Consider the following 24,412-nt stretch of genomic DNA (forward strand, 5'->3'; position numbering starts at 1 on the left):
CGTCTCTCCAATTTTAGCAGCGACTCCCATGACGACGTCCAACTATCGGCGCCACTCTCTGCAACCTCCAGTGAAGATGGAGATGCGTTGGATGACGATGAGGCTGATGGTGATGATAGCAGAGACGACGAGAATGTGATAAGGGGCATGGTGGAGAGAGAAACATTCCCAAGCCGTTACGTGCCTTCCTCCGTGAGCTACCAGCCAATTCGGAGTAAGGATGCAAGTCACCCAATGGTGGAACACCCTCAGCTGAGTGAACCCGAAGGTACAATGTTGTTTATATATGTGTTGTGGTGCAAATGACGACGCTGACACAGCTCTTCGATAAGGGCTGATGCCAAGGTTTATTAGGGGCTTATGCCTAGGAACTTAATAGGGGCTTATGCCTAGGAACTTAATAGGGGGTTATGTCGAACAGTGGACAACTGGTATATTTCTCCCCAGGGAAAGGGTACTGGGAGGTCCCTAGCACCCACCCAGGCTATTCGGGCTCTTCCCTCAGCACCGACCAAGGGATCTGCCAACTCGGTCGGCCGAGTGAAGTAGTCGCCCTAGCCTGGTGCTAATTTCCCCCTACCCTGGTCCCATCTCTCGACCTCTCTCGTTCCCGGCCACTGACGACAACCCCGATCATGTCACCGGTCCCAGCTTATATCCCAGCGTGACCTGACGTCATCCATTATCTCCCCCAGGGTGACATGACGTCATCCACTACTCCTCCACATGTATACACTGTACTGTGAAAGTCTGCTAATTTCACCACATATCTCTTAATGGGCGGAGTGGTGACACACTGGTTAGCACACCATGCTCTGAATCCAGAGACTCGAGTTTACTTTGTGGCCGTGGCTAACACGAGAGACAGGCAGATTCTAGAACCTCCACTCCACCAACCCACACTGACCAGTGCCAAGAAGTATGGGCAAACCATCCTTATGACAAAAATCATTAAACAGTGGATTTACAAGGGGCTGCAAATTATATTTAATACAATATCACTTCATATAAGTTAATAAAAAAAATCGTCAAAAAAGAAAAACCGAATCTTATCAAAAGTCATTACTCCAGTAATTAAACTTACTAAATACACTAGATATATTTATGCAGCTTGTATAAATGTATATTTAGTAGCCTATGTAATAAAATCACCATATTCGGGATACAGGACTTGCAATCCAGAGGTCTCTGGTTTGATCTCCCGGCGAGGCTGTTGAAACAATAGACGAGGTATAGTAATAATAGGTTTTTACCCTTTTAACTGGCAACAAAACTGACACCTTTTTACAAGGCATCATGTTTGCATTAACCACAACACTTGCGGTCAAAATACAAACAAAAAGACAACTCTGATAATGTATGCACTGTCCTTGAAATTGATTGGTCCACACCCTGGACAGCTTTTCTTAGAGCCTAGTCTCACATGGTGTTGGACCAGATGACGCCAAAAGGCGCACAACTCAAAGACAACGCACCAAAAACAATAGACGAGTTTCTTAAACCCTTCTGCCCCTCTTAACCCAGTAACGTTAATGGCTACACCACAGTCGATCGACATGTCACGTGTGGTGGAGTAAAGTGTGAGTAATCCCACCACTTCCAAGATGTCTGAAATACCCTCACGAGGTGCTCCCTAAAGCTTCCTCTCGTGCAGACCCTCGCGCCGGCAGTGGCGGGAGTATGAAATTACGATGCTGCACCTTTGCCACGTCTACACTGTGTATGTGTATGCAGTTTGCACACACATATGTCCAGGTTATTTGCTGGAACTACATTGGCAGTGGTGCACAGGTGCAAATAACAAAAACCCAATAAGCTTGCCAGTAGCACTGCCTTATAAGAAAATATATATGATAGGTGACGTTTCGGGCAATAGCCCCACTCACCTATTTCCCCAAAACATCACATGTTATATATACGTACTTATTTTATCTTAAAATGCCACAGCGTTATTGACGAACGCGTTGAGTTTTTTGGACACGTGTTCAGGAGCCTACATAATAAAATTGCCACGTATGTTGCCGTGTGCTCATTAAAAGGGAAATCCAATCACGTGTTGGCCCAAGTGACACCTGTGAGGAAGCCGACCGACGCACAAGCCGGCAATCCCACAGCCTCGCCCAGGGTGACCCCGCAGACAGAACGCAAGACAGGCCCCCTGCGTGACTTGCACAAGGCCGGTGCCTCCACAGACAGGGGTGAGCCATTTCACTCAGCACTGCCAGTCTGCATTATCGGGGCTACCGGATAGACTGATGATCGGCAAGCTTGCCACTTGGGGCCACTTTGCTCCGAGTCAATGATTCAATTGCTACTGTTGCACGGTTAAGTTCTGTTGGGAATTGCTAATGCACTTAGTCTGTAATGAAGGGGGCAGTAATGAGCCGGTATCATCATTTACAAGAGTTGGCCATTATATGCTTGTCTAATGTCCCTCATCTAATGACAAAGTCTGGTATTCTTCCTACTCAAATGCTCAAATGGGTGTGGGGCAGTTGTGAATATTTATTAGTGCTATGGTTAAGGTCAATCAAATTTTATAGATGAAGTAATGCATACATTTTTATTAAAGGACATTTGTGAATTCACTGCTGGATGACGATTTCCCTACGTCACATGGTCAGTATTGTTTGATCATACTTCACCACCCTGGTCATTGCGGTATAATTTGACACGTATATCAGATGCAACCGAGAATCGAACTCAGGTCTTCTGAACTAACCACAAATGCACATCTAAATGACATTAACTACAATAAAAATTTACAAACAATGATTTGAATCTTGTAATCGTAGTCTATCTTAGAAAATGTACTCTTCAAAGCAGTTTGCTCTGAACTGGTTATATAAAGAGCAGCGATTATATTAGCCAAGACGGTGCAGATAGAACAGAAACTTCCTAAACTGTCACAACGATGCAAATTAAAATGGTGCATTTCTACGTTCTAATGAAAATGTAGGTATAACGTTCTCTTTTGGATTTTTTTTTCATTTGACTGTTTAATTATACCCAAAAATAGAGACCATTAAACGGCGACAATTATATTACCACTTAGCAACAAATGCTCCCATTCAACCTTTGCTCCGTGGGAGGTCGCTCATTCTCCTGGGTTGCCCCCGTTGTCTGCAACTGACAGCGGATACAAATTGTGTTACATCGTGGCTTGGTAAAAAAAAAATCCATAGAGGTTGGTTGGGGTAAGATCTGGTATATTTACTGTTTTTCCGGATATTTTATGTTTAGTTTACGAATGTATGCTTCTGTTCGTGTTGCTGAGTATTTTGGCAACGTACCGTTTTGTTCTGCCCTTTAGCACATGCTACTTTATGTTGTTTTGTGACCCAATTCTTACTTAAACAAAAAAGCTAACTTTGTAATATACTGTCATATGGTTTAAACTTTCAAAGAATATATATGTATCGATTCATTCTAGATACAGTAAAATTGTATTTTTAAAAAAATCTATCACAAAATATTCAACGTTTGTGTAAAAGGTAAAACAATTGAAAACAGAGTAGTTATTTTGGGATTCATCTTCTTGGTTCTTTCGGTAAAGTCACGTAAAACATAATAATGTTTTATTTTTATTATTTTATTACTTCCCTTCTACGTGACTTTACCGAAAGAACCAAGAAGATGAATCCCTGCAGTCACGAAAGCTTTAAATCGAAATTTATTTTGGGATTGTCATGCTGTCGTTATTTAAATGCCTTATTTGGGAAAATCAAATAGCAACATCGCCCCCTACTGGCAGACTAATGCTCCCATGTGGGTTGGTGCTGCGTTCACCTTGTGCCACACAGAGGGTGCTGCCACAATGGGATGATGACATTGAGTCTTCTAATTATTACATATAACTTTTCACAAATTATCTTTTTTTAATGCGATGTATGCATTGCTGCATGCACCTACAGAGCAACAAGATCGTGCAGGTGGCAATACACTGAGCCAATCGGTAAGAAGCGAGAGATCAAGGGTTCCACCGAGAAGAGCCATTAGCCGAAGAATAAAAAGTGCCCCTTCCATGGCTGGATCGGTTGCAAGTGAGGGCCCAACTCAGAGCCGTGCGGCCATGGCAGCAGGTGGGGAGGGCACACTGGGTGGTCTCGCGCAGATGCGGGGATGCCCCGAGGGGTCTCAGCAGCTCAAGAAACCTCTCCTGGCCTGGGAGAGCCTCAGGTACGGAGCGGGATTCTTCAGCAACGACGTCAAAGATTGCGTCCATCAGCAGAGGGCACGACGTAGCAGCGACATTAACCTCGAATCCAAGCTGCAGGTACGATGTCTCTGAGGCTGGTGCGCGGGAGTCGCGTGTGAAACCAGGCATGCAATGCGTGTTATGAGACTTTGTAGATATTTTCGTGTTATACGTTTTATCGCAGTGGGCACGTTTCTTAAATCTTCTGTCCACCCAGCAATGTAAATGGATACAGCACAGTTATTCCATGAGCATTGTCACGTGTGGTGGACGTTGGTCAGCGTGGAAACGTGGCCCCTTTGTAAATAGTCGTGTGGAGATGACCTGTTTACGTGAATCGTTGAAAGTTTATTGTGTAACTTAGCTAAATGCAAGTGCATGGACACAGGCTTGCAGACACGTTAAAGCTGAGAAAATGTTTTATTCTTTCATATCAAATACTGGATGACTTCATTTTGCAAATATAAGGGGTATACGAATGGTGGCTTGCTTTCTGATTTTTTTTAAATTTGTTATATGTTTATGTCAATAAACTTTTGCTCAGGGAAAAAAAGTGAATTACATCAGTCGTATTTTGTAGGTGAAGTTCACGTTAATGGAAAAGTGTCACAGTGCTGTAGTGCTGTATATGTTTGTGTGATGTTTGTCCTCACAGTTATGTAAGTCAAACTATAAATAGTGCAAGTGATGAAAAGAATGCATGTACTGCATTCCCAATGCCTTACCTTCAATATTGTTTGCCCCGAATAAATAAAAATGCATGGTTTGAAAACATTTTAATTGACAAAACAATTGCTTTTAGGCATCTATCATAAAATATATTGAAGCAGCACATGCACACTTTTATTTCATAAAAGCCGCAAAATATGCAACATGTGGTAGTATATGCCTACATTGCAATGACTTTGAATGCGGGGTTTTGTATATCATGCATATACAGTATGGAACCTACATGCAACTCTCTTCTGCTAGGCAATGTGGCAGGGCATAAAAAAGGTTCCAGAAGTCTACTTGTATAGTAGAGATTGTGGGTTTGCTCTGCATACTAGTATATTTCCCCCGAATTCTAAATACTCTAAAATAAGTCTGGACTTAGTAAGGCTTTCCCAGGGAAACATATACTTTATTACAGTACAGAGTTCACAATTGGATGTTGCCGTGATGTAAGGGTTAGCACACTGGCCTTGGCATTCCAGAGGTTATCACTTCAATATGATCTCCCGGCAAGGCAGTTTAAACAAAGGGCAAATCTCTTAATGCCCCCTCCCTCTGTTAACCCGGCAGTATACATGGCTACACGGCAGTCGATCGGCAGGTCACGTGTTGTGGGGTAAATTGTGGGCACTCCCATCTCTTCAAATAATGTCTGGCCAGCATAACACAAAATACCCTCTTGTAGAGGCCCTTCTGCCAACAAGTGCCATGAACAGGTAATTGCAGGGCTGCACCTTTGGCTTTTACGTTCCTCGGCTTTAACAATATTTGTGTTGTGGTGTGTATCTAGGAGGTGGATCAGCAGATTATGCTGGAAGGGAAGAATCTAAGAAAGTCGAGAGCTCTGATTCACAAGCTGAGCCAACAAGGTCAAGCCAGCAAAGGTGGGTGGCTGCTCTCTCCCTCACAAAAGCCCCTTGATAACTGTTAACCCTTTCAGTGGCATGAAGACAGGGTCATACTGGGTCAAAGTGTTTTGAGAAACAGAGCGAGTTTAGTATTCTGGTGTGCGGCAAGCATAAAGACAGCATTGTGGGCTTATAGAAAAAAAAAACTAGAGAATTAGCATCTCTGCTCAAACTCAACGTCAATTCCAAGCTCAGGTTTTAGCACGAAACCAGGCACGCACATGTTTTATGTACCGTTATGTAACATATCATGTATTTGCATGTATTGTTGTGTTTATACATTTAGTATGTCTTTGTATAGCACATTGTATGCTTGACAAGGTCATATTGCTGTCATACATTGTATACCAAGACCAATATTGTCAAGTACGTATTTCATGGTGTTCATTATATCTGACCAGTTTTTTTATTACTTCCTTTGCATATTTTACATGTTTATATTTTTGTTGAAATAGTAAATTGTGTATTTTTCCTTAACGTTTACAGAACTTGGATGCTAACATTCAGGATATGTTGCACGTGGCACCAATGATGGTCATTGAGAATTGATGATGATTAACACGATACGATAGACATGTGGCAATCAGGCTATCTTCAGTATCAACAAGTTTGCAAGGAGCAGATTTTGATGACATCCTACATCATATCTAATATCCCAATGCTTTTAAATGATACCAAAATCTATCCCCACATGCCTTCCCTATTGTTTTCATTTTAATGTTCAGTGCGATGACAAAAGTAATCATGCACTGATCAATAATGGCAAGGGCCATAACAGCTTTTCCGGAATGTGTATCAAATGGCCTGTTTGATGAAATACGTACGTGCTATTTTTATATAGAAATTAAATTCAGTCTGAAAGCAAAATGGAAAAGGGTGAATGGTGCACTGGGTAATATTTAAGTGAGTTTAAGAAAATGTATATAATTTATTCTGCCCTTTTGGGTGAAATGTGGGGAGATATGAGCTTGCTATGAATTATCCAAGTTGCAGCAATCAGTAGTCAGCGAATGGGTATGTACCTTTGAACTGGCTGTACTTATGAACAAAAACAATAAAACATTTCCATCTTTTTTTTTGATCACCAGGCACCCTCATGTCAGCATTGCATTAAATTTAACTTCCAAGTCATCTAATAGTTCTGGAAAAATGAAACCAATTCTGGATTTATTGAAAGCATACTAAATCACTTCAGGAGGCATTGTACAATATTAATCAGCCTTTCCTTCCTGCCTCGGTGGAAAGTGGTTGCTGCATGTTGGTCATCCATTTTTAAGGTGGCTATTTAAGGGATTTAGGTAATACAATACCAAGTTTACAGGATTTTCACCTTCTTATTTGTAGTTATTTTGTGACTAACCATAGAACTCCTACTTTCTTACCATGGGAACCTTGTTTCATATTAAATATAGCATCAGACAACGGTTCCAGTTCCCACAAACTTATACATTTTACTCTTTCAACTTTCACTTGGTCTTCCAGACTGTTTTTTTTATCTCATCCATACTATCCACCCTACTCCAGCTAAAATCACTTCTTTCTCTGCTTCCTTCCTCACACTGTTCAACTTTGGAATTCCCTTCATGTATTATACGACATTCTAACAACCTTGCTCAATTACAGGAAATACGTTACCATATTCTCTGTAGTATTTGATGTTACAGAAAGTCAGATGCACTCCGAACATGTGCCTGGTGTCATTAAAGCTATATAAATATGGTCACACGTGTATACACACAATCAACTTTTGCTTTAAAATAAATAGAGGAGATGTGCGTCATAATCCTTAGAATATGATAACTCTTGTCTATTATATTTTAAATAGTGCTGTTTGTTACAGGTCTCTTGGTGTTTTAGGCGTTTTGCTCATCCACCATGCTTTTAAAAATTATACGAGCCCATGATTGAAGCTGTGCTAACTCAGTACGTAGGTAATGGTGCATGAACCACCCAGCCACGTTGTGAAATGTTAAGACTGTTGAAACAGCTACTCTGAGCATCCCTCTCTTGTTGATTTATGCGCAGAAACGAAAGGTGTGCTTTCGAAGTTAAAAGAGCAAGTAAAAGAAATGAGAGAGAAGATTGAATTCCTGCAAACCACAAAAAGATACATTGAGGTACGATCCATAAATCAGTCGCAGCCGAGCAGAGAGAAAGTTTGAAGTCTGTGCAAAAAGTAAAGTGTAAAAGAAAAACAATTTAAATTTTAACGTACAATTTACATTTAAAATAGGACTTCTGGATATTATGACTGACCCTTGATCTACATCTGCATTAATACCGTATTTTATTAATTACCCAAAAATATGTTTTTATTTACTTAAAAACGAGTTGCTCTCGAAATGTTATTTCTTAAAAAATATATATATATATCCTTAAGCCACAGTTCTGTTTTTTTGGGTAAAAATAGATTGCAGATTACGATACATACACTTGTGCATTCTTACATAGATGCAATTTAATATTATGTTTTGTTAAGAGTAAAAACGAAACAATATTGGCCAATTGGTCTTAATAAATTGTGTTATAGTCTGAAGGGAAATGCCTTAAATTGTTAAACGAATACAAACATTCGAATTGTTCATCAAAAACACTGCCCTGAAAGGAATATATATGAGGCAACATGTTTGGCAATAGCCATTCTTTCCAGAGATCAAATTACCCTAAACATCACCTATTATATACAATATATTTCCTTTTAGCTCAGTGTTATTGACGAATGTGTTAAGCTTTTGTAATAACTGTTGATGCACGGTCACAAGCGTTTATTTCTAAATGAATACAGTGTCCCGTAGGCAGTGAGTGCATTTTTTAAAAATATATAATACAACGAGAGCACGTACAGGTAACGAATGTAACGACATTATAGGAGTCGCCGCATTTATCATGCATCACACGAAGAGGTCGCGTCGTTATAGATGAACGTACATCGTGACAACGAGTCGTAGTTGACACAGCAAGGCGAGCAGGTGGCTCGCACATTAACATGACGAGCCGTATCACCGCACCCCGTGCCAAACCTCTGCAGTTGCTGTTCGCCGACGAATGGGGCCTGGAGATCTCTCTGCTGAGGGCCTTCCTGGGCTGGCGAGCCCCTGCACCGCTGTGCCTGCAACCGGCTCCCCCTAGCCCGGAGCTTGTATTCCAGCCGGCGCATGCAAGCCAGGCGGCCTCTCGTCCTACGTTGCAGGCCGGGACGCCACACGCCCTCATGTGCTACCTCTACTCCAGGTACTACTGACGGTAGAGTTGCCTCGTTACAAAAAAAATATTTAGATATTCATATCAGTGGGAAAAAAAGAGTTAACTCGTAATACTGTAAAAAGCGGAGAATTACAGGTATTTAAATTGTCTGGAGTGGTTATGCGTATCTTGATTTGAAGCTTTCGTGACTGCAGGAATCATTAATCTATGGTTCTTTCGGTAAAGTCACGTAGGTAGAAAAATAATAGATCACGACGTTTCTATCGCAACACAAGCAATCATCATCAGGTGGGACAACCACAGCAGTTTTTTCTTGCTGTGGTTGTCCCACCTGATAACGATTGCTTGTGTTGCTATCGAAACGTCGTGATCTATTATTTTTCTACCTACGTGACTTTACCGAAAGAACCAAAGAGTATGGCTATGCATATTTTAATCCAATGCTGGGTAAGAGCATAGACACAGGAGCACAGAACACAAACACAACAGTGGATTTTTCTGCACTGCCAATCACATCGCCAATTGCTCATATCACCATGCTACACAAGAGTTTGATTTAAAAGCCATATCCTGACAAAAGTATATTGAGAATACTGTATCTTTTTTTATGAAAAAACAAAACAGTAAGTACACAACACATGGTATTATAGATTATAAAACCATCGGGCCTCATCGAGAGCGTTGTAAGTTTTGTGCTCAACCACAACAAAGAATATTGCTGCCAGCATTTGAAACATATTTTTACTGCAGCACTATAATACTGCATTACGCATTTAATATTTCGCCTCAAGCAAAACATGTCATTGTAACTAGATGGAGGAAGCGGCCTTTATTGCACGGCTTGCGAAAAGGAAGTCTCATTGCTTGTAGACTTCAGGGAATGCCTGAGGGTCACACTGGTGGAATTGAGGCCCCCTAATGAGACGAATTGACATGAGTGAGATGCAATAAATAGGACAGGATGAGAATGATGGCACGCTAGAAACAATTGCGTGTAACTAAATCATCTTGAAAAACATTGAAGATGAATATTGCAATAAAAAACACATTATTGAACCAGTTCTAACAAAATTATAGAAATGAAAAAAAATGTTCTTTGATAATTTGAAGGCTCTAGAGTGTTGAGTGCATGTTGCATTTCACCAAAACTAATGAGGTGATTGTTATTCTTACAGAATACTCTCCCTGCCATATTAATAGGTATGTTATTGACATAACTGAATAGTATTCTATGTATGTCGTAAATCGTACATGATTTTTTAATATAAAAAAGTTGTTTAAAAAATGCTTAAATTAGTATATACATATAGAATCTTTATGACAACATTTTACAAAATAGTCAACATCTCACGTACCGTATTTAAATATTTTTCGAATTATTCTCAAACACACACGTGCATAAAATATAAATACAATTTGTTTAGTTTGACCAGAAATTCAGGCCAAGCACCTTTATCATGGAATAGTAGGCCCAATACCCTCTTGGAGCTCCCTCTAGCAGGGGCCTTGCATCGATTCATGAATTTTACTTTGATTCTCACCGGCACAATGCACATGTAAACCTTGAGGAAATATACAATTTACAATTCAGGTAATTTCTATGTACATTGTATACTGTTCAATTAAGCTAGTGGGACAAACGAATCAGTGGATGTGATGCAGTAAAAACAAGCCAAAATTCCTGTATTCTGAGCCTCAATTCGTGACATTTCAATATCTGGGGTTGGTTTATTCTAGATTTGACGTTTTCGTGACTGCAGGGATCCATTCTCTTTGGTTCTTTCGGTACCTACGTGACTCTACCGAAAGAACCAAAGAGGTTGGTTTATTGTTAGCTGCCAACTATCCTCCACATCCACTCTGCTACCACGTGGTGGCGTGAGACAACAGAAGACAGTCCTGCATACGCTTGCTTTCCTGACTTTCCCAGAGATGGAGCCACTGCAGCGTCACAAGCAGTACTCAACTCTACCGAATGTCTTGTGAAGTCCATAACCGCACATTCACACATACAAAGAGAGGCAACACATATGCACAGACACATGCAATAATTTAGCGTCATCATGCTCTATCATCCTGTATTATCCGTGGCAGCAGTTGCAACAGCAACAACATAATAATCATGTCCTTTACTGTATTAACAAGATGATCAGCATCAATAATATCATATCATCATGTTCATCATCTGTCTGTAGTCAATCAAATTAATTTCTGCTGGTGGTCTTTGGAGAGTTTGTGGCCTGCCAAGGTAATGTGGAATTTCCACCACTGGCTCACAGCTGTCAATGGAGTTACCCTCATCACTAGTTCGATGGTTTGGTTACTCGATGACTGTCCCACCAAGCACACATGCATACGCACACATGCATGTATGTTGAACTGCTTTCGCACCGCACATAGCCAACCGAGCTAATCGGATGTGCAGGGGAAGGACAATAAACTCCACACAAAATGCAGTTCAAAAAAAATATTTTCAATTTAGGTCTAAAAGTGGATAGCTCCAATGGCTTCCTAATATTGGAAGGAAGAACGTTCCAAACGGCTGCAGAGGCGTATCTGACAGCATGTGTTCCAGACGCCTGCAGTGTGTAGGTGTGGGATGTGGTAGCGTAGTGGTTAGAATGCTGTGCTACGAACCTGACGATACAAATTTGATTCCCGCTCATGACCAATATCGGTGGCAAATATCTGAACCAGTCCTGCGCATCCTCTAGGCCGACTCAGCCTTATACGAGTACCTGGTGCGGTGTGTAAAAGTCAGCACTGGGAAGACAAAGGTTAGCTGTGCGTGTTTCTGGCCACACCATCCCTCATGTGCCATGCTGGCCTTAATAGGTGTCCACTCGCAGAACCTGCCCCAACAGCCTGTGAAGGCTACATGGGGGAATTTGTCTTATATTGTGATATCATGGAACTATGGCAGATTTCCTTCGCCGTGCTATACCAAACGTTGGATTGGTCAACAAAAACAAAGCAGACTTCCAACACATCCATTCTGACAACCCAGTAGATCATATTCCAGCAATAGAACTGCCCACTGCCAGAGGACCCTCGCTTTTGAATCCGTGTGCCTCAGAACGGTAAACAAGATATGGCCGGTGGCAAGTAACATGATCAAAGACTTTTTGTTTATTTCATAAGTGCTGACATTCACACTCATTTCAGACGAAGTTCGCCAAGAGGAGACCTATGGCATTAACACTATGAGATCTCTTTTACCAGTGGCAAAATATAGTAGTAGGTTTTTACCCTGTCAGTTTTGTACCAGTTTAAAAGGGTAAAAACCTACTACCTATGGCATTGTTTTTGAATCAATCACCCAATGATTTGCAAAGTCAAGAATCGATTCCACATTCTTAGGATTGTAGCAGCAATCATTGTGCCACCACTCCCCACTAACAAAGTACACACACGTATACACACAAAGAAAAAATACTGTACTTTTTTTTCGAGCCACATTCTATACCGAGTGACAAAGCGAGGTTCATTGTTTTTCTCCAAGCAATGTAGAAAGTACATGACTGCCAGTTGGAATGCAAATGAACATTGATTAATTGACCCACACTTTGCACTGTTGACAGCTTCGCTGCAGTGGACGGATTCATCCATCACTTCTTGTACACTTTCCGCTACTTCTGTGTGCCCAGCCACCTGCTACAGTTCCTGTTGGAGCGTCTGGAAGCCACATGCAGGTCTGTTGCAATGTAGATCCATTTAGAATGCTCTCATTCACGAAAAGCATATTTTGTCTGCCTGATAGGGATGGAACGATGCATTAATTTCATGTATTCATGTCAATTCTCATGCTCAGGATAACTGGATCAAATCAGGCGTGTAAAGCATTGATCACAGTGCTTGAGTTGAGATTAATGTATTTTGAAAGTAATGGGTTCACGTTACTCCTGCAGCCACCGGAGGGCACTATTATTGACGGCAAAGTAAAGCAAAAATAATTTCGATCCTGAGTCTTTTACAATTCCCAGAATCGCCGAGGAAGTTAATTGTTCCACCCACAGTGGCAGTGGTTGCAGTGCAATTTCCTGTTTAATACGTATGGTTTTCTTTATACACTGGAGTTTAACATTACGCTATTCAAAAATGTATCACAATAGTTGTGCTGCTGAGATTAACTTCACCATATTTAAATGTAAATTTATATTTCTCATGTTTCAAAAAAATACAGTACAGTACATTGGACACTGCTCAAGATATGATTTTGGAAATTGTATTACCTTTCTTCTAATTATTATTATAGGAATGTTCAAGTAAAATCAAGGAGTGTGATAGTTTCTTCTGCGACCAATAATTTGTATAATGTTCTGTTAATTTTGTTGAATAGTTTCTTGTCTATCTTTTTCAGAGGACCCGAGTAGATCCACAATAAAAACATATATTTACTTTTGTAAAGACATTAACCACATATGAGCACTGGAAAGTGACTACTTACCATTATACATGTGTATGTCGAAACACCGTAACTGCAGGAATCCATACTCTTTGGTTCTTCCGGTAAAGTCACGTAGGTATAAAATAAAATAAAGCATGCTTTCCCACCTGATGATGGACGCTTGTGTTGCGCCCGAAACGTCGTGATTTATTTTATTTTATACCTACGTGACTTTACCGAAAGAACCAAAGAGTATAGCATAGTTTGCTTTCATAATAGTGTTTGACTGCCCCATTCAGGCAAAGTTGTACAAGTGCACATCATGCACATCCCATGGTTAAACTTTGAAGGCAGGATTTGTATGGAATGGAATATTGTGGCTCGATGCTTTCAATGGTATTATTATAACAGGATAAATAACCTCATCTATCAACTATAAGCACCAGCTGTTGACTGGCACTAATTTCACAGCTCGATCAATAGTCATCGCTGAAGTGTGTAACAGCATCACGCCCTAACACTGCTGCCAGCATGCACGCAAGTTAAGGCCACATGCCTACCAAAGAACTGCAATTGACAAAAACGTCCACTTGAAATGATTGTAAATGTTTGCTTTACAGCAGCTTCTGGATTGAATGTGTGACACACATTAGCCTGCACTTCACGTGGCTTTTGCAATGCATGTGGCTCTGTAGAGCATGTTTTTGATTAGAGAGCCACGTGATTGGAACACATTTGTACGTGATGTGACTAGACATGTTATTACAGCCAATAGGATTTGCTTAAATCTGCAGCACATGTGCACAATACTCTTGCCCGTAGGCACAATTATATTACATTTAGCTGTCACATGGTTATTGCTATTATGCAACTCTTGATATGCAAAGTTATCACAATTGTATGGTTATATCCACTCAATCTTCTCAGCACTCCGGGATTCAGTTGTAGACTTTTTTTCCAGTCTCATTTCCTGCGATCCAGGTCTTCGTGTAAAATATTATAGAGCCATGGTTGAATACATTTTTAGGAAATGCTTTTTTTTCTGCCCCAAACACGTGTTAATGAGCAACATGTGGAGAACATTGGCATAAATACACGAGCAGTCACTCTCCATGATTAGCACATTTTTCAGCTCACGTCAGACAGGCTGACAGGCTTGCGATAAGATCCCATCTTTTGCACTACCCTACCGGCCAGTTGTTACTTGTATCCTCAACTGGGTTTGTAGTGGCCGTCCCTTTAACATATGTACGTACGCATGTTGAACTTCTTTCGCACCGTACGTAGCCAACCGTGCTAATCGGAGGTGTCACTCAGACCTGCAGAATTCGTTGTTCAGTAAGAAGTTTTAGAATGGATTTTGCCCAATATGTAGGCACAGCCTGTAATCCTTGACTTTAAAGACGGGGTTGGTAAGAAATGCAGATTTTACGTTGCTGCTGATACTGCGCTGTAACGTGGCCAAGAGATGGCAGTACAGCAATTGTCATTGATCAACCTGTGCACACTTCTAAGTGTCATCCCCATCTATGCTTGTTTTTTAGCTATGCTTGTTTCTTTGCACGTGAAAACCGCTCATAAAAAAAGGAATAGGCCAAACATCCCAGTGCAGGACCCTTTAGTAAGGTCTTGAAGCTCAGGAAGTTTTTTCGAGATAAATAATGGCACAGTTACGATAATTATGAGTATAGTGTATGGCATCCATAAAATCTTGGTAGCTCTACGTACAAATGTGCACCACCATCTAACCGGGTTAACGCATGGGTGGAAGGACATTTCTTGATATTTTTTGACAAAATCTCTACATGATGGGGCTATTTTGCACACTAAATATATCATAGTACTATTATTTAAACGATTGTATGCCATCTTGTGCCACCGACTTGTTTATTTCTTGCGACTTAAATGTTTTCGACCACGATTGTACAGGATTAATAATGCAGAGCACACTTGGCTGAAGTGTTGCATAGATGAGATAACTGTAATTAGACCGAAACAATTGCGAAAACAATTGGCTCTTTTAGCCAGTGGGTCTTTTACTTCAGCCATTTCATACAGCCTATTCAATTAACTACTAATTCCATGTAAATGCATTTGACATAACTCCAATTCATGTTTTCCCAGCGGCGCAGTCAATCAGCCTCGGGAGGTCGCCAGCATACGCATCCGGAGCCTGGACATTCTTAGTCTCTGGGTGGGAGACTGTTACAACATCGACTTCAAACCCAACCCTGAAATGAGGCAGCTTCTCAAGACTTTCATCCAGAAAAAAGTAAGCTCGTTTTACTTGTAATATTAATGAATGAGTGCATGCTCTCAACTGCACATTTACACAATGAAACATTTAAAAAAATAAAAATGGCATTCCCTTTGGCTAGCTGCAATGTCCTATAAGCTGCAACACAGACAAAGTCTTTGTCTAATCAACGTTGCGATGGTGCATGCCTGCAATCCATTGCTGTCCAAGTGGTGTTGGTTGATTACACATTCATCAGCTCGTGTGCCAGGCACCCGAGCTGTAGGACTTTGATATGGCTTTTAAACAGTGGTACCGCCATTGACCAGCACAGTGAATTATGATCAAACAACACCATTACCAACACAGCATGGACAGGGGTAGAATGCCAAAGGGCTGTGAATTAATATGTATGTATGTTTTTAGCTACTTACATTTCCTCCAAAGTGCAAAATACTCAATGAAAAATTGGCCACAGATTAAAAACAGGACCCTCCTGAAAAAGAGTCTTGAGATTCAGTGAGGAACTATTGTGCAAATTAATCGTAATTATCTGTGAGGCACTGCATATGTGTAGTGTTTTCATTCTATTATATTCTTGCGTGTGACAATATGGTGTTCAGGCTCTCAATGCCATTGCTGTGGTCTGCTGGCCTCGAGAGGGATTCAGGAGAGAGTTTGTGTCGTTTTGCTATTCCTCCTTTGAAGGAGCGCGGACTGCAGTGGTTTATGATATGGTCCATAGTTTGGGTTGCATGGCCACACTCGCACGGTAGCACGTCTTTAATTTTATATTCATGATGATGAAGGAGATGATGCGGTTGATGGTTATACCAGAATATCAAAGCCAGGAGGTGCAATGTTTGGGTCTCCAATGAAAGTGTCTCCTGGGAGATGGTAGCCTTCTCGCGGCCCCACCTATTACGCGTTTTCGCGTTTCCCTTAAACACACCTAATACGATCATCTAGGTGAAATGGGCATCGTTAACTCAATACTTTTAATCAAAACAACTACCCACACAGCGTCCCTTGGCACCCGCCATGTTTACTGGCATCTGCGGTATGTGTGTAAATTGTTTGTTTGTCTCTATCCACCTCCGTCTACCTGGGGCAGCTCTGGGTAGAGGAGCAGCGTGCAGAGCGGCTGCTGGCTTTGCTGCGCTTGCACGAGAGTGGGGTAAGCCCGAATCGTGCGGTTGGCCCTCTGGCCCCGATCACTGAACCCGTGGGCGTGGATGAGGGGCCCCTGTTCATCAAATCTGACAGAATTCCAGTGCAGCCCATGGAAGATGCAAGCAAAAAGGTAAAGGGGTGAAGTTATTCAGTTGAGAAAAACGTGGCCTGATTTATGTTTTGGCAGAAATTATTTTATGATGTTTCACGTATTTTTTTTTTTTTGGGAGTGATATAAACAGTTGGCAGATTGTAAAGTCATTTGGACATTTATTTCTACCCAATGTTGTCAACACAATTTTTTGCTAACACGTGTATTTGGCTCCATGGATTTTTTTTTTTGGGGGGCGGAATTTTTATTATGAATTGCTCTATGTCATAATTGTGCCACTCAGATCATATTAATTTACGAAGGCATGTACTATATAAATTAATGGAGCCAGCATAGCATCATATAATATTCCCCTGACACTACAAAACTATGTCGAGACATAAATGACAAATAATATTATATGGTGCTTCTGAACATATATATTTGCTTAAATTCTTTAAGCAGGTAAACCCTGTCCTGATTTTGACTCAAAAGTCAACATTTTGGACGTGCTTGGCATTTTATACAAATGCAGATGGATTGCCTAAATGTGCATGAAAATGCCGTTTATGAATACAATCCAGCATGGCAGTGCATACTATATTTTGTACAAATTAGGTATACCACAGGTTTAATAGGTCTCACTGTTCATGAAGTGTTGTTATTTATAACATCAGGCATCCCAACTGAGGTTGTTTCAACAGGCCACGCACGGCTGAAAAGACCCTTCTAGTCTAAACTGGTGTTGAGTTTATTGTTGAAATTACTGCACTTGAGAGTGCATTGTAATCTTGAGTGGATGAAGCTTGGATTTGAATTCAGACCGTCAGCAGAGATGGCTGAATGCTATAAGTGTGTAAGCAGAAACAGAATCTTTATTTATCTTGCAAAACCCTGATGAGCTATGAAGCTCTGTTTCCCAGATGTGCAGTAGTCACAGATGTCCGGTAGTGTCCCCTGGTCCACCCGAACAAAACCCACATTTGTTTGCACTTTTTATTCTCCATCATCATCATCATCATAAACACAATGTTTAAGTTACAGGATATGATTTTCTTCACCCAACACATTTAAATTTCTACAAGACTTTAACTTGTATCAGCTTAAAATGTGGTCAGCTTCGTGTTTATCCTGTTGAGAACCCCTGTCTGCTTATTCATGTATATATGTAAACATATATTTTCACAGAGTTCTCCCCTCAAACGCCTTCCACTGGGCAGAAGGGCCGGAAGGCCAGACGGTGGATCGCCATCGATAGGCACGCGGGAGAGAGGTCTTGAAAGGGAGAGGGCCATTGCGAAGGAGCGGGAATGGGAGAGGGACAAGGGGAAGGGTTGTTGTAAATCTCTGGGGGGCCCTGCTGACCCATGGCTCTACGTCCCAACGTGCCGCGTCGTGGAAGCAGACAAGACCTTGTTCAGTCATCGCGAGGTGACAGCGCTGCGCCTGGCTCAGCAGCTCTCCTTGATGCAGCAGGTGAAACCAAAGATTATTCTGCATGAAAAAACTATTGGTTTATTTTTAAAAAACTACAAATAATTTATTGTCAATATAGCAACGTCATCATTTTTCAATCATACTGAATCACTATCCAGGGTTAAATGGCAAAGTTCATGTCAGTTCAGCAAGTGGGTTTTTTCCTACCTAGAGTGTTATTATCTTGTATGCATGGGGTTTATCCGAGTGCTCTGCTTTTATCCCACATGCAAAAAAACAGCCTTTAAAAATGGAATTGGTTGCAAACATCCAAATGCAGCACATACCTCAAAAACAGTATCGGGCCTCGGCAAGCCTCGCTTGAATAAAGCATATTCTTACACGGAGGCAAATTACTTCTGAAAAAAAACAGTTTTGTCTAATTCACCAAACTTGTCAGTGCACCACCCCGTCTGCAGGAGCAGTCCACGGTTCATAACTTAAAATTAATATGGTGGGTTTGTTTTATGTGCTCTGCTTGGTGATGGGGCTCAAACTGTAACTAAATGCATTTGAGAAGCCAGTTTAATCAGAGATGTTTGCCCAGATTTGAACCCATACACTCAAGCTCTGACCTTTGCGATAGCTGGCCACCTAAACCAACTTTAAAAAACAATATGGCCGGGAAATTATTTCAAGCAGAGTGCTATGGTTTAAATTCAAATAATTAAAATTGTCTTCCAATATTCATGAATCACATATTGTACTGCAGTAACTTGTAATCCAAAACATGTATAAAATGTATGTTTTTCAAAGGAGACATGGGTTTAGATAATTACATCAAAACATCTCAATTAAATTAGACTTGTCATTTATTTTGAAACAGATCCGATGGTAAAAGAATTGACATTCACGTTACCCTCCAGCAGCAATGTTACAACAGACTACATTTAATACACCTATTTTACAGTACTTGTTTGTGCATTGCAGAAGCTGTTGATTATATTATGAAACGTGTCCAAATGTTCAATTCACTTGGCCCTGATAAGAAATGTTTTATATTATGTACACATGAACCAGCGATGCAGCCATGATGTGGTGGTTGCTGCACTCCTTTATGACCTTGGAGACCTATGTTCGATTCCTGACCATGGCTAACATCAGTGGCGAGGGATATCTGAACTGGTCCTGCGTTTCCCTTAAGCAGTTTAACACGTCGGCTTTCGCGACCAATATTATTCATAATAAAGGTTTTTGGGTTAGATCGCGTTATTGATAAATGTGTCGTAACCCTCCACCACCCGCACTGACCAGTGTGGTGAAGTATGGTCAAACAACCTCATGACCCGCATGGTGTGGGGAGGCCTTCATTAAGCATTGGATTGACAACGGGCTTTTAATTATTAATATTTTATGAACAAATTGCCTTCCAAGTAGTCGTGCCATAATTGTTGTTATTTACGTTCACTGTATTTTGAAGGTACATTTTTAATGTCAATAATCCATTGCAAATGTCCCCACTCTTCTTGTTCAGGAGCTCTTTCTCCAATGCCACCCGGTTGACTTCATGAACACACGTGCTCTTGGGCTGAAAGAAACAGGGCCTTTAAGGTCAGAACATCTTGTTTCCAACGTGTCCCACTGCACGTCAATATGAGCATCCAACATTCCCAAATTCCATATTTCTGGCTGAATAAATTTTTTTATACATCCATATGAAGGTAATAAAAAATATGACACATGGCTAGATACACTGGCGGAGCCAGTGGGGGGGGGTGGGGTGGCACGCACCCCCCAACGATCCGATAGAAATCCCTCATTTCGATCGGATCATTGGGGTTTATTAGTAATAAATTGGCATTTTGCGACCCCCACTACCACTGTGTAGCTTATTATTACGTGCCAGGGACTCTATGAGATGATAGGACAATAGTCTGAGTCCATAATTGGCAATAAGTAACAGCAAAGCAGTTGATAATTGTTTTTTTACCCTTTTATCTGGCAACAAAACTGACACCTTTTTTTTTTTACAAGTAGTCATGTTTGCATAGACCACAATACCTGCAGTCATAATGCAAACAAAAAGCTGTCTCGGGTGTGGACCAATCAACTTCAAGGACAGTGCATACATTATCAGAGTTATGTTTTTTGTTTGCATTATGACTGCAGGTATTGTGGTCTATGCAAACATGACTCCTTGTAAAAAATGTGTCAGTTTTGTTGCCAGATAAAAGGGTAAAAAACCAATTATCATATTTTTTACTGGCAAATAAGGTTCCAATGGAGCAAAGCAGTTATAAGTGACTCACAGAATTGTGCACAGTTGCATATACAGTACACGACTTCCCTGAAGGCATTCACCTTCAGCGAGCGCGATGCCGATCACACACGGTTCGAATTCGACCCTCGATCGATGGCTGCTCCATCGGCACACACGCGTCGAATAAAAAGCAAGGGACAAGTCCTTACTTACTAACAACTCTTTTAATTTTTCATTGCTGGAGGGGTTGCCCCCCCTACCTGAAAATCCTGGCTCTGCCATTGGCTAGATAGCTATTTCACAAACTTCTTAACTGGTTATGAGAATTGCTATTTACAGCATATAGTAAAAGTACTTAAGTTGATGTTTAAGATTGGTTAATTATTCAATGTGACACTCATTCATCAGTATTTATAACTTCTAAACACCCTACAAATTAAATAAAAAAAATCATTCTAAATTAGTATTTTATAAATTATGAAACACTTCTAATCAATACGAAATGTAATTATAGTATACACGCATAGACCAAATAGCATCTAATACATCCACATGTTTTGGGAGGACCACATTATGTATACAGAAGGGGAAGAGGTGGCACAGTGGTCAGTGCACTGTGCTATGAACCCAGCAACCTGAGATCTATGCTTGGTCGTGGCTAAAATCAGTGTCGAGTAATATATGACCCAGTCCTGGGCCTTCACTTCATCAATCCACACTGACTAGCATGGTGAACTATGCTCAGCACAATCCCCATGAACCGACATTGAATCGGAAGGCCTTTATCCAGCAATGGATTGACATAGGGCTGTAAATCTATTTATTTTATACGTTAGGAATATGTACATTTTCTACTATAAGTGGCTTTACAATGGCCAAATAACCACGGAGGAGAAGTCTCCGGACACTGCAAATGCATTACCATGTGAGCGACACTGCAAATGCAGTGTGGCTCACATGGTAATGTTTTCATCAGTGGATGACCAAATAATTACGACCACCTCTAGACTTGTTAGTGTGAGTTACAGCATGTGCTAGCTTACGGTGGAGAATAACGTCATAAAGAACGACAACAGGCTGCAGTAAATCACAGATTTTATGGTGTTGCTATATGTAAACCTTTTCAATTGGGTGAGAGAACACATGTGCTAGCTCAGCAGGATTATTTTAAACATTCCTAACCCTGGTTGATGACCCGAACCATAACGCCCACATAAATTATTATTATTATCATAGCTCTCATTGCACTCATTGAGACTGTGGTCTCTGCATTCCTTTATGATGGGTTAGTTTGTATACCTCCAGTCTTGAATGTGTCTTGAATGTATTTGTCTATGTGCTTATCGAATATGCTTGAACCCCTGTCAGCCAGGCTTCATCTTCAACTGGCAAAATATCACGGGAAAGTGGTATCTATGACCATGCTGGGCCTCCCCTGGGTTTACTTGGCCAAAATTGAATTGGTTTCGCAGTATGTTAACACCAGCACTTGAGAGATGATGGCACCTGGCCATCATTCTGTCACTATATCCCACACCTGAGCCATTCGGGTCATAATAAGCGATCACGAGCAGCAGTTATCTCTAACAGTGTGGGAGAAATTGGGATCTGTGTCAGGTGTGTGTCTTGTACAGCAAGTGAGACTGAGCGGTGTGTTCGCCTTAAAATGAAATCTAATTCAAATCATAAATTACAGTACAAGTTGTAGCCCTTATTCTTAATTCAATGACTCCCAATCCTTAACAACATTTCCTCTGTCAGAAGTCACTGTTTTCCAACATTGTTGATAATTCCTCCAACCACATTTAGAGTGGCGGGGGCGGGCATACAAAAAATTAAGGGGGGTCATGACAGTCACTGTTAAATGAACGTTAAAGAATGTGTTAAAGGCTATAATACACGAAGCTCTCAATCCCTTGCGCATATTAGGAAAGGCTACGATGGGCCCATCGCTTATTTGCACAAATGTTTCCGATTTGTCCAGACCTTTAATATCAAATGAAGCTTGCAAATCAAAATAAGGTTACCTAAGCCGATTAGGCAGTGTGTGCGTGAAGTAATTACAATATGTAGAACGCAGTCATCTTTGACTTCAGTATATTAATTAATAAGGAGGAGGAGAGGGTGGTTGAGCTTACAGAAGCGGAGGGGGGGTGCTCAGCTCCCTCCAGCCCCCCTTCTTTATAGAGGTTATGTTGGTGTAGAGTAATAAATATAATTTTACATTGAGATGGTTGAGCCAGATCATTGCATCGGCAGTAGAGCAGCAGATCGCCGTGAAACCTCCACGTTTTTTAATCGGGCAATTGAATTGTTATATCTTCCACCCAGGGCCTCCGAACGCTACGGGGCTGAATCCCTCCGCTTTTGCGTGTTCGTGTTTTTCAGACCCACGGCAGAGCCTGCCTCCACAAACCCACCAAGTCTGTTCGTGCCGGAGTGCGCAAACGATCATCCCATCACTCGTCTCATCGAGCACTCCGACACAGTCAGCACGTGGATCTCTGCTGAGATTGTCACCTGCGATGGTGCCAAGGTAATGGCTGTTTCCGGCCTTTGCGGATCACCCTTGAGTGTTACTGGGCTCATTTAGTTTTACTCAACGCGTGAAAAAAACACACGTACTTGCATGTGAAAATGTGCACATTGTTTTTTACACGTCGCAAATGCCCAGTAGGCAACTGTTATCTTTTGATATTTGTTTCTGAGGGATTGGTGTTTTCTTATGTTCAGTCTCTTATGTGTTACATTATGATAACTATGTAGTTTTGTATGCAGCGTTGGTAATTGAGTGCCAAGAATGTACTTACATGAATATTTCAACAAATCTGTACATCATACAACCATGTAGCTCATTGCCGCCAATGCTATATTTTCTAAACCCCCTTAAATATATCATAAAAATATAGCAAACACATATATTGTTAATTGTCATATAAATGTGTGTAAAAACGTCTGTCTTTATATAGCTGTGAAATTTGTACAAATGTTTCCTGAAGCAACTTCAGTAAGGGCATTGGAAAATAAATAATTAACAGTGCTTTGTCCATTCCGCTGCTGAAGGCCTCCACGGTCTGTATCACTCGTGGGCGCTGTTTGTCCCGACTTTGTCAGGCTGATTGGTACAAGTTGGTAAAGCTGTGGGGAGTGGGAGCCCAGAAACAGTTCAGCTATAACTCACCGTTGATGTTACCCATGGCCGGAAATCAAACTCAAATTGCGGGTTGATAGTGCATTGTGCTAAAACATGTACACATAGTTCCCGCACCACCAGTAGCTGAGATCAACACTATTTGTGATTTCCACTAGGGCCTGAATTCTTCGGAACTGTGAGATATAGATCATGACATTATATTATTTAGCCATTTAAAAAATACATACATAAATCTAAAAACATTTGTTTACCAGCAAGAGACAAGAGGCTTAACACTACGGTAATTGTGACTGCAACGCATGTGTAGTGAGTCATTCAGAGGCACTATTTTGGAGGCAACAACGTTTATCCTACATTTACGTAACACCATTAGACACGGGACTAAATACACCTATCTCTCACTGTTGTTACACACGGGACCATAAGACACCTATTCCTCTCGCATACGGGATAACTATAACCGGGTCAGAGCAGCCAACGTGCTGTCTGACCCACGATGTCGAAGCCGGAGCGCTTGAGTTCCTCTTCACCTGCAGACAGCCTCGATATGTGATCGGAGCTCTCCTTTTATCCTTCCCGGCGCAGCCTGGCTCCACCCTCAGCCCCGCCTACCTCTGGAATATTCCCGACAGTTCCAGGCGACACCGCACCTGTTCCCTCTCTGGCTCCGC

At 41.2% G+C, this 24,412-nt stretch overlaps 1 protein-coding gene across 2 annotated transcripts in view; it reads left to right on the forward strand.

Annotated features, from left to right (window-relative positions):
• KNDC1 (kinase non-catalytic C-lobe domain containing 1) overlaps positions 1 to 24,412 on the forward strand; it is a 103,749-nt gene that overhangs the window by 76,041 nt on the left and 3,296 nt on the right. Inside the window, exons 17-28 of one of the 2 annotated variants that reach the window (XM_061556542.1) lie at positions 18 to 268; positions 2,040 to 2,198; positions 3,915 to 4,276; positions 5,703 to 5,796; positions 7,846 to 7,937; positions 8,849 to 9,051; positions 12,606 to 12,716; positions 15,536 to 15,683; positions 16,762 to 16,950; positions 18,100 to 18,387; positions 19,862 to 19,938; positions 22,976 to 23,123. In XM_061556542.1, coding sequence (XP_061412526.1) covers positions 18 to 268; positions 2,040 to 2,198; positions 3,915 to 4,276; positions 5,703 to 5,796; positions 7,846 to 7,937; positions 8,849 to 9,051; positions 12,606 to 12,716; positions 15,536 to 15,683; positions 16,762 to 16,950; positions 18,100 to 18,387; positions 19,862 to 19,938; positions 22,976 to 23,123 — 2,122 coding nt within the window. The remainder of the gene's footprint in view (positions 1 to 17; positions 269 to 2,039; positions 2,199 to 3,914; positions 4,277 to 5,702; positions 5,797 to 7,845; positions 7,938 to 8,848; positions 9,052 to 12,605; positions 12,717 to 15,535; positions 15,684 to 16,761; positions 16,951 to 18,099; positions 18,388 to 19,861; positions 19,939 to 22,975; positions 23,124 to 24,412) is intronic. The other variant, XM_061556543.1, reaches the window with a different exon arrangement.

Source organism: Lethenteron reissneri, chromosome 22 (assembly GCF_015708825.2).
Source record: "Lethenteron reissneri isolate LAM-NWPU_2019-01 chromosome 22, ASM1570882v1, whole genome shotgun sequence".
Taxonomy (NCBI): domain Eukaryota; kingdom Metazoa; phylum Chordata; class Hyperoartia; order Petromyzontiformes; family Petromyzontidae; genus Lethenteron; species Lethenteron reissneri.